Below are 18,577 nucleotides of genomic sequence, written 5' to 3' on the forward strand. Positions count from 1 at the left end.
TGGCATGATGAAAATGGCATTTTATAAAGATTACTCCAGCAGGGGTGGGTAAAAAACAGGAGTAGAAAAGTCAATTACAAGGTAAGTGGAATAATGAAGTTATAGGAGTGGAAGCAGTGAGAATGGAGAGAAAGGTACATATTCAAGAAATATTTTGAAGGAAGATTGTCAGGAATTTGCAGGCAATTAAACATGGAAGCCCAAGGAGTGAGAAGAGTCAAAATTAACTTAGATTCAAGTAAATAAATGTTTCTTATAATGTACTGCAAGGTGCTCAGGACAGAAACACAAAAAAGACCGTTTTTGCCGTAAAGTTGCTTACGGTCTCCTGGGAGATCCAACAGGGGGTACACAGATAACTAAACACAAAGTAATTTGAGGAGGGAGGGAAAAGAGTAACTTCATTCTAGATGAAAAGTCCTGAGGCCCAGAAGAATGGTGGTATCCTTAACAGAAAGGACTGGAAAAGGACAGACTAAATTTGGATAATAAAGAATTAAAACCCAAGATAGGAAGGAGAGATAGTAAGAGAACAAACACCTACCTAGTAGTCCCTGATTAGTTCAAGTTGCCAATCCCAGAAGAACTACATCCCGGGTTTGTGAAAGAACCAGGGATCATGATTGTTGATCTTTAAAAGGCTGCAGAATGGTAAGAGTACTTCTGGACTGGGGTTTTCAGACTTGTATGCCAATGAGCTTGACTTTAATTCCTGGCAGAATTCTATCACAGTATTACAGGGATTATTAGTCAGTATCTAGAAATGGAATCTGATCACAAAGAACCAGCTTCACTTATCAAGAACAGGTCATACAGGGTAGCTAGGTGGTACAGTGGATAGAGCTCTGGCCTTGCAGTCAAGAGGACCTGAGTTCAAATGTGGCCTCAGACATATAACACTTACTAGCTGTGTGACCCTGCACAAGTCACTTAACCCTGATTGCCTCACAAAACAAAAAAAAAACAGGTCATGCCAGACTAACCTCATATCCTTTTTTTAAATAGGGTAACCAGACTTGTAGAATAGGAGAATGCTGTAGATAGTTTGCCCAGATTTCAGCAAAGCATTTGACAAAGTGTCTTTTGCTATTTTAGTTGGGGTAGAGTAATGTGGATTCTGGACCATTATGCATTTAGGTGGATTTGGAATTGTTTAAATGGCCAGACCCAAAGAGCAGTTCTTAATATTTTGATGGCATGGTGAAAGGAGGTCTTTAGTTGATACTCCAGGAATCTATTTAGTCTTTTGCTTTTGTTTATCATTTTTATCAGTGATTTGGATAAAATCATAGATAACAAGTTTATCAGATTCTCAGGTGATTCAAAGCTAGAGATAAATAATGTATTAGATGAGAATCAGTAATCAAAATTATCTTAATAGGATGGAATGTTCAGTCAAAGGTAATAAATTGAAATTTAATAGGAACAATATTGTCTTGACATCTAGGTTCAAGAAATAACGTCACATGTTCAAGACGTGAGCAGTAGCTGTTCATTTGAAAATGGGGGTATACAACAAGCTCCATGATTCAGTAATGTGATGTGGCAGCCAAAAAAGTTGAATTTAATCCAAAGCTGTATTGAGGAGCCTAGTGATCAGGCCAAGGAAAGTGATAGTCCCAGTCTACTTTGATCTGGTCAAACTAGCTGAAGTACTAGGTGCTGCATTTTAGGAAAAACATTAATAAAATGTAGGGCATCCAGAAGATGATGACTAGGACACTAAAGAGCCTCATCTGCCACAGTAGTAGTCATTGAAAGAACCAGGAATATTAAGCCTGGAGCAGAAGAGACTTGAGAAATAAATGAGAGGGAACAGATGAATGTGGTGCTATCTTTAAGTATTTAATGGATTGTCACAAACTTCTAGTGCCAAGATAGTGGAGTGAGGTGGGAACTCCCCCCAAGCTGTCCTAAATTCCCTTCCAAACAATCTTACAGTAACACCTCACAATCAATTTTACAGCAGTGAAGCAGCTTACCAGTCCAAAACAGCTTGGGGTAGGGGGTGGGGGGTGGGGTCCAGCAGGAAAATCTCTCTCACTAGGGAGGGAGAGGAGGGAGGTTTGGTGAGGAAGGCAGCGGTAAGCTGCACCCAAGGGGTCCTGCAGTTGAGGCCTTGAGCCCTGGGGCGAGAGCCACCAGTGAGGCCCTGCCCCTGGTGCAAACCAGCATGGAGGCCTCAAGCCCCAAGGCAAGCCAGCAGTAGCAAGATCCCATGCCCAGAGCAGGCCACCAGTGAGGCCCTGAGTCCAAGCACAAGAAGCTTGAGACTGTACCCTCTGCAGTCCAGGAACAGAGCCCAATTTTTGCATTAAAGCAAAAAGTCACAAAATAGAAAAATGAGCAAAAAAAAAATCGCCTAAAACAAAAACAAAAGAACCAGACCATAGAAAGTAATTATGGTGACAGAGAAGATCAAGGAACAAACCTAGAAGAGAACAACGATGGCAGAACAGCTGCATATGAAACCTCAAAGAAAAATGTATATTGGCCTTGGGCCCAAAAAGACTCTTGGGAGAGCTCTAAAAGGATTTTTAAAAGCAAAACATAGAAGAGTAATGTAAGAGGATCATGAAAAAAAAGTTAACACTTCGGTAAAGAAAGCACAAAAAATGAGAAAAGATATACACAAATTCACTAAAGAAAACACCACCTTAAAAAGTGGAATTGGCCAAATGGAAAAGAAGCACAAAACTTTAAAATTAGAATTGGGCAAGTGGAAACTAATGACTCCATAACACATCAAGAAACTGTAAGACAAAAATTTTTTTAAATTAAAAAAAAAAAGGGAAATTTCTCATTGGAAAAACACCTGATCTGGAAAAATAGATCCAGGAGAGAGAATTTAAGAATTATTGGACTACCTGAAAGGCATGAACAAAAAAAGAGCCTGGCCAGCATATTTCAAGTAACTATCATGGAAAACTGCCCAGACATCCTAGAATGAGAGGGCAAAATAGAAATTGAAAGAATACATTGATCACAAAATGAATACTCCCAGGAATATAACCAAATTCCAGAGCTCCCAAGCAAAGGAGAAATTATTGCAAGTAGCTACAAAGAATTCAGATATTGTGGAGCCACAGTCAGGATCACATAGGATTTAGCAGTTTCTATACTATAGCGCCAGATGGCTTGGAATATGATATTCTGGAAGACAGAGGAACTAGGATTGCAGTCACCTGCCTAGCAAAACAGTATAATCCTCGAGAGGGGAAAATGGATATTTAATAAAAAGTACTTTTGAGCATTCCTAATTAAAAGACCATAGCTGAACAAAAAAATGTAATCTTCTAACACAAGACTCAAGAGAAACAAAAAGGTAAACAGGAAAGAGAAAAGTTTTGTAAGAGATTCAGTGAAATTAAACTTTATATTCCTACATGGCAAGATGATACTTGTAACTCTTAAGGACGTTATCACTATTAGACCAATTAGAAGGACTGTACATAGACAAAAGGTGCAGGAGTGAGTTGACTATGATGGGATGATAGTCCCCCCCAAAAAAAAAAAACACCCAACAAAATTAAGGGGTAAGAAAAAAGATTGCACTGGGAGAAGAGAGAAGGAAGAGATTGAGTGGGCTAAATTATCTCACATAAAAAGGACGAAAGAGCTGTAACAGTGATGGGGAAGATGGGGTGCCAGGCAATGCTTGGACCTTACTCTCGTCAGAATTGACTCAAAGAGGGAATGTCATACTCAATTGGGCATAGGATTGGGGATAAGAGAGGGGGAGAAATTGACAGAAGGGAGGGTAAATTGGGGACGGTGGCAGTCAAAAGTAAAACACTTGTGAAGAGGGACGGTGAAAGGTGAGAGAGAGAAGGATAAGGGAAAATAGGATAGAAATACACAGTTATCATAACTGTAACTGAATGGAATAAACTTGTTTCATAAAATGGAAGCACAAAGCAGAATGGATTAATCCTGCAATATGCTGTTTGCAGGAGACACATTTGAAGCACGGAGATACATAATAAAGGTAAGGGACTGGCCCAGAATCTATTATGCTTCAGCCAAAGTGAAAAAAGCAGGGGTAGCAATCATGATCTCAAAGCAAATGCAAAAATAGATCTATTTAAAAGACATAAAGAAGGAAAGTATAGCTCGCTAAAAAGTACCATAAACAATGAAGTAATATCAGTTCTAGACACATATGTGCCAAATGGTGTAACGTCTACATTTTTAAAGGAGGAAATGAACAGTAAAACTATACTAGTGGGGGACCTTAACTTTCCCCACTCAGAGCTAGATAAATCTAACCACAAAATAAGGAGGTGAATAGAATTTTAGAAAAGTTAGATTTGATAGACCTCTGGGGGCGATACTCAGCAGCACATGGTGTCTACACAGAAACTGACCATGTATTAAGGCATAGAGACCTTACAACTAAATGCAGAAATATTAAGTACATCCTTTTCAGATTATAATGCAATAAAAATTATATTCAATAAAGGGCAGTGGAAAGATAATTAAAAATTAATTGGAAACAATCCAAAACTAAAGAATAAGTGGGTCAAAGAACAAATTATAGACGCAATCAATAACATCATTAAACAATGACAATGAGACAACATACCAAAATTTATGGGATTTTGTACTTAAGGGAAAATTTATATCTCCAAATGCTTACATCAATAAAATAGAGAAAAACTAGATAAATAAATTGGGCATGCAACTAAAAAAAAATTAGAAAAAGAAGCTTAAGATCCCCAATGAAACACCAAATTAGAAATCCTGAAAATAAAAAGAGAGAATCATAAAATTGAAAGGAAAGCAACCATTGAACTAATAAAACTAGAAGCTGGTTTTCTTTTTTTTGTTTTGGTTTTAGGCAATTTGGGTTAAGTGACTTGCCCAAGGTCTCACAGCTAGTACGTGTCAAGTGTTTTGGTCTGAGGTTGGATTTGAACTGAGGTCCTCCTGACTTCAGGGCCAGTGCTCTATCCACTGTGCTGCCTACCTGCCCCCTAGAAGCTGGTTTTATGAAAAACCTATAAAACAGACAAATCATTGGTTAGTTTGGTTTAAAAAAAAAAAACAAATTACCAGTGTCAAAAATGAAAGGAGTGAATTCACCAATAATGAGGGGGAAATTATAATTTTGCCTAATTATATACCAATAAATCTAACAATCTCAGTGAAGTCAATGTTTACAAAAATATAAATTACCTAGGTAAACAGAAGAGGAAATAAAATAACCCCATCTTAGAAAAAGAAATTGAACAAACATCAATGAATTCCCTAAGAAAAAATCCCCAGGGCCAGATAGATTCACAAGCAAATTCTACTGACATTTAAAGAACAATCTCAATACTATATATAAACTATTTAGAAAGACAGGTGAAGAAGGAATCCTACCAAATTCCTTTTATGACACAATTATTGTGCTGATACTTAAACCAGGAAAAGCTAAAACAGAAAACTACTAACCAACTTCTTAATGAATATTGATGTAAATTTTTAAAATAAAATATTAGGAATATACAACAAGGATTATACACTATGACTAGGTGGGCTTTATACCAGGAAAGCAGGGCTTTTCAATATTAAGAAAGCTCAGTACAATTGACTATATCAATAACAAAACCAATAGAAATCATAATTATCTTTTTTTTTTTTTGCTTTTTGGTGAGGCAATTGAGTAATGGTAATGACTTACCCAGGGTCACATAGCTAGTAAATGTCAAGTGTCTGAGGCCATATTTGAACTCAGTCCTCCTGACTCCCAGGCCAGAGCTGTATCTACTGTGCCACCTAGCTGCCCCCTCATAATTATCTCAATGGATGCAGAAAAAGCCTTTGACAAAACATAACACCTATTCCTATTAAAAATGCTAGCAAGGGATAAATGATTTCCTTAAAAATAATAAATAATATCTATCCAAAACCATCAGCAAGCATTTTCTGTAATGGGGATAAATTAGAAGCCTTCACAATGAGATTGGGGTGAAGCAAGGATGCCTATCATCACTATTATTCAATGTTGTACTAGAAATGCTAGCTATAGCAATAAGAAGATAAAGAGATTGAAGGGATTAGAATAGGTAGCAAGAAAATACAATTATCATTCTTTGTAGATGATATGATGGTATGCTTAAAGAATCAACTAAAAAACTAGTTGAAATAATTTAACAACTTTAGCAAAGTGGCAGGATATAAAATAAACCCATATAAATTGTCAGCATTTCTATATACTACCAATAAAGTCCAGCAGCATGAGATAGAAAAATTCCATTTAAAATGACCACAGACAATATAAAATACTTGGGAGTCTACTTGCCAAGACACAATTACAAAGCATTTCATAAAATAAAATCAGATCAAAACAATTGGGAAAATATTAATTGTTCATGGATAGGCCAAGCCAAATATAATAAAAATAACAATTCTACCTAATTATTCAGTGCCATACCAATAAAACTACCAAAATATTTTATAGAGCTAGAAAAATAACAAAATTCATCTGGAAGAACAAAAGGTCAAGAATATCAAGGGAATCAGTGAAAAAGCTGTATTATAAAGTGATGATCACCAAAATAATCTGGTATTTGGCTAAGAAATAGTGATGAATCAGTGGAATACACAGTACATTGTAGTAAATGACCATAGTAATTTAGTTTTTGATAAACCCAAAGATCCAAGCTTTTGGGACAAAAACTCATTATTTGACAAAAACTGCTGGGAAAACTGGAAAACTGGCAGAAACTAAGTTTAGACTAACATTTCACACCACATACCAAGATAAGGTCAGAGTAGTACATGAATTAGACATAAAGAGTCATAGCATAAGCAAATTAGGGGACCATGGAATAGTTTACTTGTCAGATCTATGGATAAGAGGAGAATTTAGGACCAAACAAGAGATAGAATTATGAGATGTGAAATGGATGATTTTGTTTATATTAAAATTTTTGCACAAACAAAACCAATGCAAGGAAAGTAGAAAACTAGGAAAAAATTTTGACAGCAAGTTTCTCTGATAAAGGCCTAATTTCTCAAATGTATAGAGAACTGAGTCAAATTTATAAGAATACAAATATTCCGTAATTGATAAATGGTCAAAGGATATGAACAGGCAGTTTTTGGACAAAGAAATCAAAGCTATAGTCATATTTAAAAATGCTCTAAATCACTGTTAATTAGAGAAATGCAAATTAAAACAACTGTGAGGAATCACCTCACACCTATCAGAGTGGCTGGCTAATATGACAGAAAAGGAACATGATAAATGCTGGAGGGGATGTGGGAAAACTGGAACACTGAAGCATTGTTGGTGGAGTTGTGAATTGATCCAACCATTCTGGAGAGCAATTTGGAACTATGCACAAAGGGCTATCAAACTGCATACCCTTTGATCCAGCAGTGCCACTATTAGATCTGTATTCCAAGGAAAAGAACCCATTTGTGCAAAAATATAACAGCTCTTTTTGTGGTGGCTAAGAATTGGAAATTGAGGGGATGTCTATCAATTGGGAAATGGCTGAACAAGTTGTGGTATATGATTGTAATGGAATATTATCATGCTGTAAGAAATGACAAGCAGGATACAGGAAAACCTAGAAAGACTTACATAAACTAATGCAGAGTGAAGTGAGCAGAACCAGAACACTGTACACAGTAATAGCAATATTGTATGATGAACAACTGTGAATGACTTAGCTATTCTCAGCAATACAATGATTCATGACAGTCCCAAAGGACTCATGATGGAAAACGCTATCTGCCTCCAGAGAAAGAACTGATTGGAGGGACAGCTAGGTGGTACAGTGGATAGAGCTCCAATCTTGGAGCCAGAAAGACCTGAATTCAAATCCAGTCTCAGACACTTGACACTTACTAGCTGTGTGACCCTGGGCAAGTCACTTAACCCTGATTGCCTCACCAAAAAGCAAAAAAAAAAAAAAAGAACTGATTGGTATCTGAATACAGACTGAAGCATACTATTATTCCCTTTTTTTAGTTGAAGTTTTCTCCCACAAAATGACTAATATCAAAATATTTTATGTGATTGTACATGTATAACCTATATCAGATTGCTTACTATGTCAGGGAGAGGGGAGGGGAAGGAGGAAGGGATAGAATTTGGAACTTAAAACTTTAGAAAAATGAATGTTAAAAATTTTACATGTAATTGGGGGGAAAATAATATATTTTAAAAAGGACTGTTACATGGGAGACTAGTTCTGCTTGACCCCAGAAGACAAAATTAAAATTGTGGGTAAAAGTTGCAGAAACATCTAAGAAGGAAAACTTCCCAACAAAAAGGGAAGTAATGTGCCGCCCCAACAATAAGGGAAGGTGCTGCTTCAGTACAGGTTGGATTCTCCCTCAGTAGAAGTCTTTAAGCAAAAGCTGGATGACTTCTTATTAAATATATGCTCTAGAGCAATAGTGTCAGATTCAAATAGAAAGGAATCCCTGTGGGGCTGTAGACTGACTTAGAAAACCACAGATTAACATTATGTTGTATTTTTAGTTATTTTGTTAAACATTTCCCAATGACATTGTAATCCGGTTCTGTTATCATAACAGTAGTTTACATAAAGATTCTTTCCCTGTACCTGTAAGGTATGTGTTTGTAGATATTCTCATTTTATAGAAGAGGAAACTGAGGTGCAGAGAAGAGAAATGACTTGCCCAAGCGGGGCCCCCTCAAGTAGGGCAGGACCCTGGGGAACCCACTCCTGCACCCCTCTTAGGAACATGTGCCCTTCCCTTGCTCTCCTTGGTGGATCCGCTCCCTAGGTAGAAGCATCTTCAAAGAAAGACTGAGGGCCAAAGGAGTGTAGCCTTCCCATCACAGGATCTCCAGAGTTGGCAGCAGTGAATTCCTAGCCGACAAGATGGGAAGAGAACAAGGAAGAGAAGAGATAGCATCCCTGCCTTCAAAATGCCTAAATTAGAGTCACCATGCTTTCAGAAGGGGTGTATCAGCCTTCCAGTCCTCCTCTGTCTGGGCAGGCAGGGAAGTATGGGAAAGATGAGGTGCTGGTACCATGTCTACTTTTATTAGCAGGGTCTGGTAGCGGCCAGCTGGATACCTCCAGAAATCTGTGTGTCATTTTTCATTCCATTCATTCACTGACTCGCATTCGGCAAACATTTAAGCAGATAACGTGTGGAGCACAATGACTGGTTTTGGGGGAGACAGATTTTTTTGAAAGATCCCCTTGCCATGCCTATTCATGATCTTCAGGATAATGGAAATAACTGATATTTGTATAGCACTTTAAAACGTGCCAATAGACATTTTCCATTGCAGCCTTTCCACAGCCCCTGAAGGTAGGTCCCAGAGTGACACTATCTCCATTGCAGAGATGAGGAAACAAGACTCGGAGCTAGTCGGTGCCAAAAGGTGGGATCTGAGCCCAGACTGGTGATCCCAAAGGATCCTTTCCAATTGCAATCCCAAGATCCTGGGGCCTGAGTTTGGATCTCAGCTTCATCATCTTCCCCAGCCCAGCCCCCCCGAAAGCCTTCTCTTCTTCCTGATCTCCCTATTACTGTGGAAGACACTATTATCTTCTCAGTCACCCAGGGTTACAGCCCCGGTGTCATCTCTCACCCCTTATATCCAATCTATTGCCAACAACTGTTGGTTTTACCTTTATAACATCTCTCACATACGCCCCCTTCTCTCTTCTGACACTACCACCAGCCTGATGCAGGCCTGTATTGTGCTGGTGGGTCTCCCTGCCACATCTCCACTCCAGTTCATCCTCCACTTTGCTGCCAAAGTGATCTTAAAATGCAGAACTGACAGTATCACTTCCCCCACCTTTATTCAATCCACTCTAGTGGCTCCCTGTTACCTCTAGCACTGAATATAAGATTCTCCGTGTGGCTTTTAAAACCCTTCATAGCCTGGCCCCTTCATAGATTTCCACGCTTCTTATACCTTGTACCCTCCACGTACCCTTGCTGTTCCTCATTCAACACACTTCGTCTCCCAGATCAGTGTGTATGCTCACTGGCTGTCCCCTTTACCTGAGATGCTCTTTCTCCTTATCTCTGCCTCTTGGATTCCTTCAAGGCCCAGCTAATGTCCCACTGTCCACAGGAAGCCTTTGCCAATCCCCCTTAATTCTAGTGTCTTCTCTTTGTGGATTATCTCCAATCTATCTTGTCTGTAGCTAGTTTATATGTAGTTGTTTTCATGTTGTCTCCTCCATTAGAATGAGATAGTGTATGCAAAGCAGTTTGTGATTCCCGTAGTGCCCTATAGAACTTCAGCTATAGTTATTATTATTAGTCCTGATGGGACTTGAAACCTTTGGCCCCGAGTGTCCTCTTGGCCCAGTGACCATCCTCAAACGATGGTAAATCACCTGCCAAGGTACCACTTAAAGCCCAGTGGAGACAGTAGACAGTAATAAGTGGCCTCTGTGTCCAGAGATCGATGCCAACTTGGCGCCTGACGCACCACAGTACCAGGAAATATGTTTTCTTTTCTGTTAATAATAGTTATTAAGAGTCCTGTACCCAAATGTTCCCCCAGGGAGGCCTATAGCTCAGGCCAAAAACTGTATACACACACACACACACTTCATTCTCCACCCTCATGGCTCTGAGTTGGACCTGGCCTTCCCAGTTATTGCCCTCTTACCTTTCTCTCCCATTACCTCAGGGAAGGGCAGCCCCAACTTAATTCCAGGACTTTGGTCAATAACTGCTAACTTTACTCACTCTTTGCTCCTGGGTGACTATTTTGCATCTAATCTATACATTCTTTACTTACTGTGGAGACATCTTTGAAGCCAGGGATGAGTTTCCTTTTTTTTTTTCCCCTGTAGCCCACAACACCAGGCCTGGCACATAGGCTCCCAGGAAATGTCCATTCATCCAACAAACAGAACCTGAATGACCACTTGTTGGGGGTATGGCAGAGGGGGCTAGGTGCCCTCCAAGGTTCTTTCTGGTTTGAAATTCTAGAATTTGTGAACTACTTAGGCAGCTTTTGCTATGTGCAGACACTTGTGTTAGGCCCTAAAGGGATGACATGTTCTATCAGAAAAAAAGTCTTGTTCCTTGTTCTTATGGAGTGAATGAGTGTTCCAGCCTAACTCTGCCCCAACAGGTAGCTGGGAGGGTGAGAGGCAGGAGACCTTACTGGAAGAGGAGCATCAGCTCGAAATCTTCAGGGAGAAAAAAAGGAAGGCTAAGTTCCTGCACTCAGTTGGGGGTTATTGAGGATACAGTATTTCTCCCTCTGTACCCTGTGAGGCACTAGCCCCTTTGCTTCTGAGCACCGCCTACCCACTGGCACCACCACCACTATCAGAGGCTGGGAAGTACTCCTTGTCTCTAACCTAACCAGGGCCTTTTATAAACTGGGAATAGAGGGGAAGAGGAAGTGATCAGTACAAATAAGTTATATGAGATCAAGAATTTAAAGCTAGAAGGGACCTTAGAGGTCATCCAGTCTGACCTCCATCTCTTACAAGTGAGGAAACAGGCCCAGAGAGTTGAAGTGATTTGCCAATGGTCACACAGGTAATGAGGGCAGAACCAGGATTGGAAACCAAGTGTTCTGATTCTCAGTATGGCCCTCTCTGTAATATCATTAGACCAGGACCCTTGTCAGAGATCACTCCAGAGACATGCTGGGGGATACATAAAGCAACAAGACCCAGATTTGTGATTGTTCAGTTGTTTCAGCTGTGTCCAACTCTTTGTGACCCCATTCAAGGTCTTGGCAAAGATACTGGAGTGGTTGCCAGAAATACACACATAATCATACTGATACACACATGCGTTACCCACATGTTTACCCACAGGGACATATATATCCAGACATGTTATTATTGGAACATGCTTGCACACACTCCTATAGGCTGAAACACAGATATACCTATACATATCTTTTTACACCAATACAAGGTTATACATAGTACTATACATGTACTCAGAGAAGAGCATAATATAGGCACTAGTACATATCCACGAGTCACCTTCAGCCGACTCCTCCCTCTACCCCCTCCAAATGCTGAGATTGTGAGATAAGGGCCTAATGAAGCCCCTGCTATCTCAGCTGCCCCAACAGACACCTCATTACCTCCGACAACGTCTGACTGTTTACTCAGCTCCCTGCCCACAACAACCCCCCAACCCCCTTCTCTCTGCCCAGTCAGGCTTGAGAGGCAACAGGTGCAAAGGAAAAACTCTGGGCATAAATTCAGGAGACCTGGATTCTCTCACTGTATGACTGTGAACAGGTCTCTTTTCCTCTTGGGCTTCAGATCTCATGGCTGTGTACAACAGGGAGAGTAACCCTATCAAGTTTTCCCAGGATTTTGGCTCCATGCAAATATCCTTGTGTCCCTAGAGCCCCATTCTATCCCTGCCAAGGCCAGACCTATGCCTCTGTTCACTGCTCTCCACCTTCCTTGGGCCCCAAAGGTAAATATCTTTTAAACTGGAGCAAAGTCTGGGCAGGAGAGCCCCGCCCACCAAAAGTAGGCACAGCCTGAACCTGGCTAAGGAACCAAAAATCCCATATTATAGCCCCCTTTCCAGACTCAGGGAGGCCCTATCCCAAGCTGGGCCTAGCAGGAGGCTGGTCCAACACTACAAGAATAAGGAGTCATAGAGGCAGCTAGGTGGTTCAGTGAATAGAGCTCTGGCCTTGGAATCAGGAGGACCTGAGTTCAAATGCAGCCTTAGACACTTAACACTTACTAGCTGTGTAACCCTGGGCAAGTCACTTAACCCTGATCACCTAAAAATTTAAAAAAAGGAATAAGGAGTTGCCTGGGAATTAGAGGTCTGATTTTATCAAGGTTTCTTGCCCTAGGGCTCTGGCTAAGCTAAAAGCAACTAAGTTCAGAGCTGAGGGAGAAGAGCATAACTCAATAGGCAGTGTCCCTGTGTGTCTAGTTATGTCAGTGTTTACACATGTCAGTATGTATGTGTCCACATGCAAGCCGTAGATATTAGGTGGGGTCATCTGGGCCATGAAATAGGGGACACAATAGGTGCTCAGAGACTGGTGCCTATGCTTGCTAAGGCCCAAGGAGGAGCCACTGGCCCTCCATAATCCCGATCAGTGGGGTTTGGGCGAGTCAGGACAGCAGCGGGTGGGGCTGATCTGACAGGTTCCCTCAAAGTGGCCTGGGGGCAATGAGGGCGGAGCCTGGCACAGACTTAGGGTGGCGGCATGGGCCTGGCTCCCCCAGAGTGAGGGTGAGGCTAGGGCTCTTACCTCTTCACATCTTTTGCTGTGGTCATCCAGCAAGAGCAAGGAAGCATTGGCCATGGGGAGGCCAAAACCCGAGGCTGGGGCCTTGGGGCTAAGCGTGCAATTTGGATAGGTAGGGGTTCAGGGAGTGGTTCTCAAGATCATGTTTGGGGGCCCGGGAGCCCTTCGGGGCCGAGTGGAGGAACTCAAACAGCCCTGGTGGAGAGAGGCCCTACCCCTGATCCTGAAGCACAGTGAAGCTGCCCGGCTGGCTGCCGATGCTCTCCTGGAACATGGTGAGGCTGCCTATCTTCGAGTCATTGCTGAGGAGCGTGAGCTGCCCTTCCTGTCTGCCCTAGACCTTAACTACATGACCCAACATGTTCGTGGAGGCCCTGAGATTGGGGATAGTGGTGAGAATAGAGATAAAGATGGCAAGGCATGTCCCCAGACCTCTGGCACCGCTGACCGGCTCAGCCTCATCTCTCAGGCCACCTCTGGCACCTACTTCCCAGCAGCAACAGATGCTGAACCACCTGCCCTGGACCTGGGTTGGCCTGAGGTACCCCAGGCCACAGGCTTCAGCCCCACACAAGCTGTTGTCCACTTCCAGAGAGACAAGGCCAAGAACATCAAAGACTTACTGCGCTTCCTCTTCAGCCAAGCCCGCACGGTACAAGACTGGATGGGTTTGGGTACTTGACTGGTTGATAGGGCAGGGTACCAACGGGTGAGGGCTGAGTGGGGAGGACTGAGCCAGGGATTGAGGTGAGGCAAGTTTTGGATCTAGGTCACAAATTCTATGGGACTTATAGTAGGCACCAGCCCAGAAAGTAAAGGAGGTGAGGAGGGGCTTCCTAGACGAGTGGGTTAGAGAACATTAGGGCTGTTAAGGATTGAGGAGAGATTCCATCTGCTTCTCTCCCCACCCGCACCCCCACCCCTACTCCCAACATATACATACTAAGACACTTAGACCTCCCACTATCTTTCTCTGGTCCTGTTTCTCCTGGGGGAAGGGAGGACACTTGGGATGACCCTGTCCTTCACTAGTATTGGAATTCTGTGGTACAACCCTGGGGGCCCCCTGGAGGAGAGGCCTGGAGGACAGAGATCATTTGGATAACTGGATTCATTTACGCTGGAGAGTGGTCAGGTCAGGTTTTACCTTACCATTAATTAGGCTCACTAACTAATGAATTGAAATTTCATGAGAGGGAAGGGCAGGCTTGGAGATCAGAAGTCAGACCAGGACCTAGGGAAGGAGAGGTAAAACCTGTCCTGTCCCTCTAAGGCTGTTCTTCCCCTAATAGGGCTCTTTGGGTCTTGGATTCTTTCTTTCACCCTCACCTTTTCTGGACAGGTTCCTTGTGCTGCCCTGGGGCATGGGTGGCCCTAGTATAGCATCTAATAGGGTCATTAACTCTGTCCCAACTGCTTTTGATCTTTGGCTCCTCCCCTAGCTCTCACTACTTGGAAGCCAATCTCTAGCCTAGAAGCTGTGGTTCTCCCCTGCTATATGTCCTGTCAGAGACAAAGTCAGAAGACATTGCTTCAAGTCCTAGTTCAATCTTTAACTCATTGTGCAACTTTTCCAGTTCTGGGCCCCAGTCTTCTTACCTGTAAAATTAGACCATAAATTAATTTCTCTAGCCCTAGTGGGAGGGGAAGGAAGAATTAAGGAGCTACCGTCCAAGGGGCCATCCACAGGTGCTCAGAAAGTCCTTAAACCTGAGAGGGGGAGACTATGGGGCTAGGATCAGGGTGAGCTAGACAGAACACTTAAGGGTTCTTAGAGATCCAGGGGTCTCCCTCCTCCCTTTTGTGATCATATAGGGTATCAAGTCCAACCCTCTAAAAATTATACAGACGTGAAAACTGAGACTCAGAGGGGGAGAAAGACTTGCCTTAGGCTACACATTGAATGAGGGGCAGAACTGAGCCCAGACCCCAAGTATCTTGGCTCCCATTGCTTGAATCCTATTCCCTTCCCCCTACAGGTTGTGGCTGTGGTAATGGATGTGTTCACAGACATGGAGCTGCTCTGTGATTTGATGGAGGCTTCAGGACGTCGGGCTGTGCCTGTTTACCTGCTGCTGGCTCAGGACAACTTGCACCACTTCCTGGAGATGTGCTACAAGATGGATCTCACTGGGGGCCACCTGACGGTCAGTGGACACGGGTAGAGTCAGTCAGGCTGGAGATACCAGACTGGGATCAGCGAGGTGTTGGAGCAGCAGGGTCAGGATCAGATCAAGGATAAGTAGGAGCAGGGACCCCACTTTTCAGTAGTAGCAGGCTTAGTTGACTTAGAGATGAAGATCGAGAACAACAATTTCAAGGTTATTCAAGTTGTTGCCGTTTACTGAAGCTATCTCCCATACTTCACATATGCTCCTTCTTCACCTCTACCCTTCAGAATCCTTGTCCTCCTTCAAGGCTCACATCAGAAGCCACCCTCTCTGTGAAGTCTTCCCTGATTCTCCAAGTGCTCTAGCCCACCTCTGTTATGCCTGGAGTTCTCTGATCTCTCTTTGACCCTCTGCATTCTCTACTGTATATTACACCTATTGCATTCATGTGTTAATCTCCCTGTAAATTATAAGCCCCTGAAGAGTTTGCATAGGGCCTTCCTTGCACATTGTAAGTGTTTGACAAATTTTTGTTGAAACAAAATTAATTTAATTGAGTTGGCCCTGGGTGGTTCAGGATCTAGGGTTAGCAGGAAAAGTCTTTGAGGCCAGAAAAGTGCCTCCTGACGCTGCCTCTCCTCCTGAGTTCTAGAACATGCGTGTGCGGAGCATTTGCGGGGACACCTACTGCAGCAAGGCAGGACGACGCTTCACAGGGCAGGCGCTAGAAAAATTTGTCATCATTGACTGTGAGCAGGTGGTGGCTGGGAGCTACAGGTATGATGGAAGGAACAAGGAATGAGGAGTGACCTGGGTAGTAGAGGAGGGGAGCTGGGGTCCCACCTCTTGCCTATAAGATGATCTCTTCTGCATACTCATCAGAAATGGAGCTGACACTGATGGTCTAATCCCTGTTTTACAGAGGGGAACACCTTGGCAGAGAAAGGATATGGCTAAGATTACATGGAGTCCATAGCAGAACTCTGCCCCCTGCCCTGTGCTGTCCTCCTGCCCCTAGAGGGCCCCTCTCACCAGCTCACCTTTGGATTGCTAACCCCTTGCTCTCTCTGCCTCCTCCTAGCTTCACATGGCTCTGCAGTCAGGTTCACACCAGCCTCGTGCTGCAGCTTCGAGGCCGCATTGTTGAGGACTTCGACCGAGAGTTCCGCTGCATGTTTGCTGAGTCTCAGACTGTGGAGGGCTTCTCTGGCGGGGAGGAAGATGTCTTGGCTCCTCGGGCTCCCTGCCCACCCCCACCTCCTCTGGCTTTTGAGTCAGGCCTCCCTAGTTCACCGTCTACCTCACCAGTTGGCCCTAGCCTTGGCAGTGTCAAATGTTCCCCCCTTACAAGCTCTTCCTACTGTGGGCTGCCTGGAGGTGGCGGTGGCATTGGCTTCAGTGGTCTCGTGGCTTCCGGTTCCCCTGCTCCTGGCCGTCGCCAAGCCAGTGGCCCCTTTCCCTTGCACCGGCGATTATCAGACCCCAACCACAACCCAACTACAGCTTATCGACCCAGCCTGGGCACACTGGGGACAGCTCCTTGGGCTCAATCATCGCCAGCCCTCAATCAGGAAGGACTAGGGTTAGGGCTTGGGCTGGGGGTAGGACCAGTAACAGGACCAGGGCTAGGGAACCCTCTGTTTTCTCGCCAGCTCCACCTTGTGCCCCTTCCTCGACTTCCAGAGAATGGGCTTGCCCATAGCCAGGAGCCCAGCCTACCCAGGGGCCTCTGTGGAATGCCTACGCTAGCCCCAGAAGTGAGTCAGAAGCCATTACAGGAGAGGAAGCCATCCCCTCCCAGCTACAACTATGGACGACTGGATCTCCTCCCCAGGGGTTCTCAGACACCTGGTTCTGGGAACCCAGGCTCTGGGGACCATGCCAAGGTCAGGGAGCAGTCTGTGGATCAGAGGCGGCCAACTCTGGGCCAGCTGGACCTTGTGGCTAAATATGGTCCATTCCGGATGGAGGGGACAGGCCCAGTTAGGACCTCTACCCCAGATTCCATGGGCAGAGCCAAGGTGGCCTCTGAAGATGAGAAGCGGCTGACCCTGGGCCACAGCAAGTTAGACCTCATCACCAAATATCACAGGCTACAGAGGATAAAAAGGAACCCGGACCCAGGTGTCCCTGGCATCCCCAGTGTTCCTAGCCCACGGGAATCTGTTGTTTCTGGTGTACCTATTGTCCCTAACCCACAGGAGCCCAGTGTCTCCAGTATTCCTGGTTCTCAAGCATCCTGCATCCCTGCTGGTTCCCGGAATCATACTCCTGGGGATGAGAAACGTCTGACTTTGGGTCATAGCAAGCTGGATCTCATCACTAAATATAACAAATCCAAGTTCAGACTAATTCGAAGCCGCTTTGAGACCTAAGACCCCTTTGCCTGCCTCTCAGACCCAGGCTCTACAGGAAACACCTGTGACTAGTCACAGTTCATTGCTGGTCTGACTTGTCACAGATGCAAGGGTTAGAACCAGAGGCAAGTGTCACCAGGGGCCAAGGCTACTATTCCCTCAATCCTACTGACACCTAATGTCCCTGACACTTAACCTCTTCACCTAAAGTTCCAACCTACTGATCCCAACCCCACTAACTACAACCTCATTTCTGACCTACTGACCCTGCTCCCCCATCTTCACCCCACTATGGACTGTATTTATCCACTGATACTCAGCCTCACTGAACCCCACTCATCTGACTTCCCACCACAGCGACCCTGATTTGTGACCCCAACACACTCACAGATCAACCAGTATTTATTGATCCCTCCCTTTGTGCTTATTAACTATGTTCCAGGTGGGGGGAGAGAGGCAAAGGTTGTGGATAGAATTATCACAACTAAGGTAGTGAGCTCTCTATCATTAATATGATCCTATCTGAACAAGGCTTCCTTATCCTCTGAGGTCCCTGACCCAGAAGCAGGTGAGGACACATATTCTGCAGGATGGAGTCTGGAAAGTAAATTGCCAGATTGTCCTGCCTGGCTCCTGGGGCTGCTACTAGAAGGAAAGGGAGAGAAGAGGAGGACTAGAAGAGCCCCCCAAGTAGGGGAAGGTACTTCAAGCCAAGGAGACGTCCAGAACAAGGATGCAGCAACGAGTCGGTCCGACCCGACGAGCACGCAATACATGCAAACTCCCACCCCCAGGGTCACATGGGACAACCCTTTCCCTGGGCCACATCAATGTCTAGTCACAGTGTAAATTAACACAAATAAACTTAAGCGTCCCTGACCAACACTCGACTGGTGTGACCT

At 43.9% G+C, this 18,577-nt stretch overlaps 1 protein-coding gene across 1 annotated transcript; it reads left to right on the forward strand.

Annotated features, from left to right (window-relative positions):
• The first annotated feature begins 2,043 nt into the window (after window positions 1-2,043).
• FAM83C (family with sequence similarity 83 member C) lies at window positions 2,044-18,558 on the forward strand. Its single transcript, XM_020998803.2, has 4 exons — window positions 2,044-13,859; window positions 15,187-15,354; window positions 15,971-16,095; window positions 16,400-18,558. The coding sequence occupies exons 1-4, from the start codon at window positions 13,350-13,352 to the stop codon at window positions 17,691-17,693; spliced, it is 2,097 nt and encodes a 698-aa protein (XP_020854462.1). The 5' UTR covers window positions 2,044-13,349; the 3' UTR covers window positions 17,694-18,558.
• The last annotated feature ends 19 nt before the right edge of the window (window positions 18,559-18,577 follow it).

The sequence above is a fragment of the Phascolarctos cinereus genome, unplaced genomic scaffold (genome assembly GCF_003287225.1).
Source record: "Phascolarctos cinereus isolate Bilbo 61053 unplaced genomic scaffold, phaCin_HiC Scaffold_2;HRSCAF=192, whole genome shotgun sequence".
Classification (NCBI taxonomy): Eukaryota; Metazoa; Chordata; class Mammalia; order Diprotodontia; family Phascolarctidae; genus Phascolarctos; species Phascolarctos cinereus.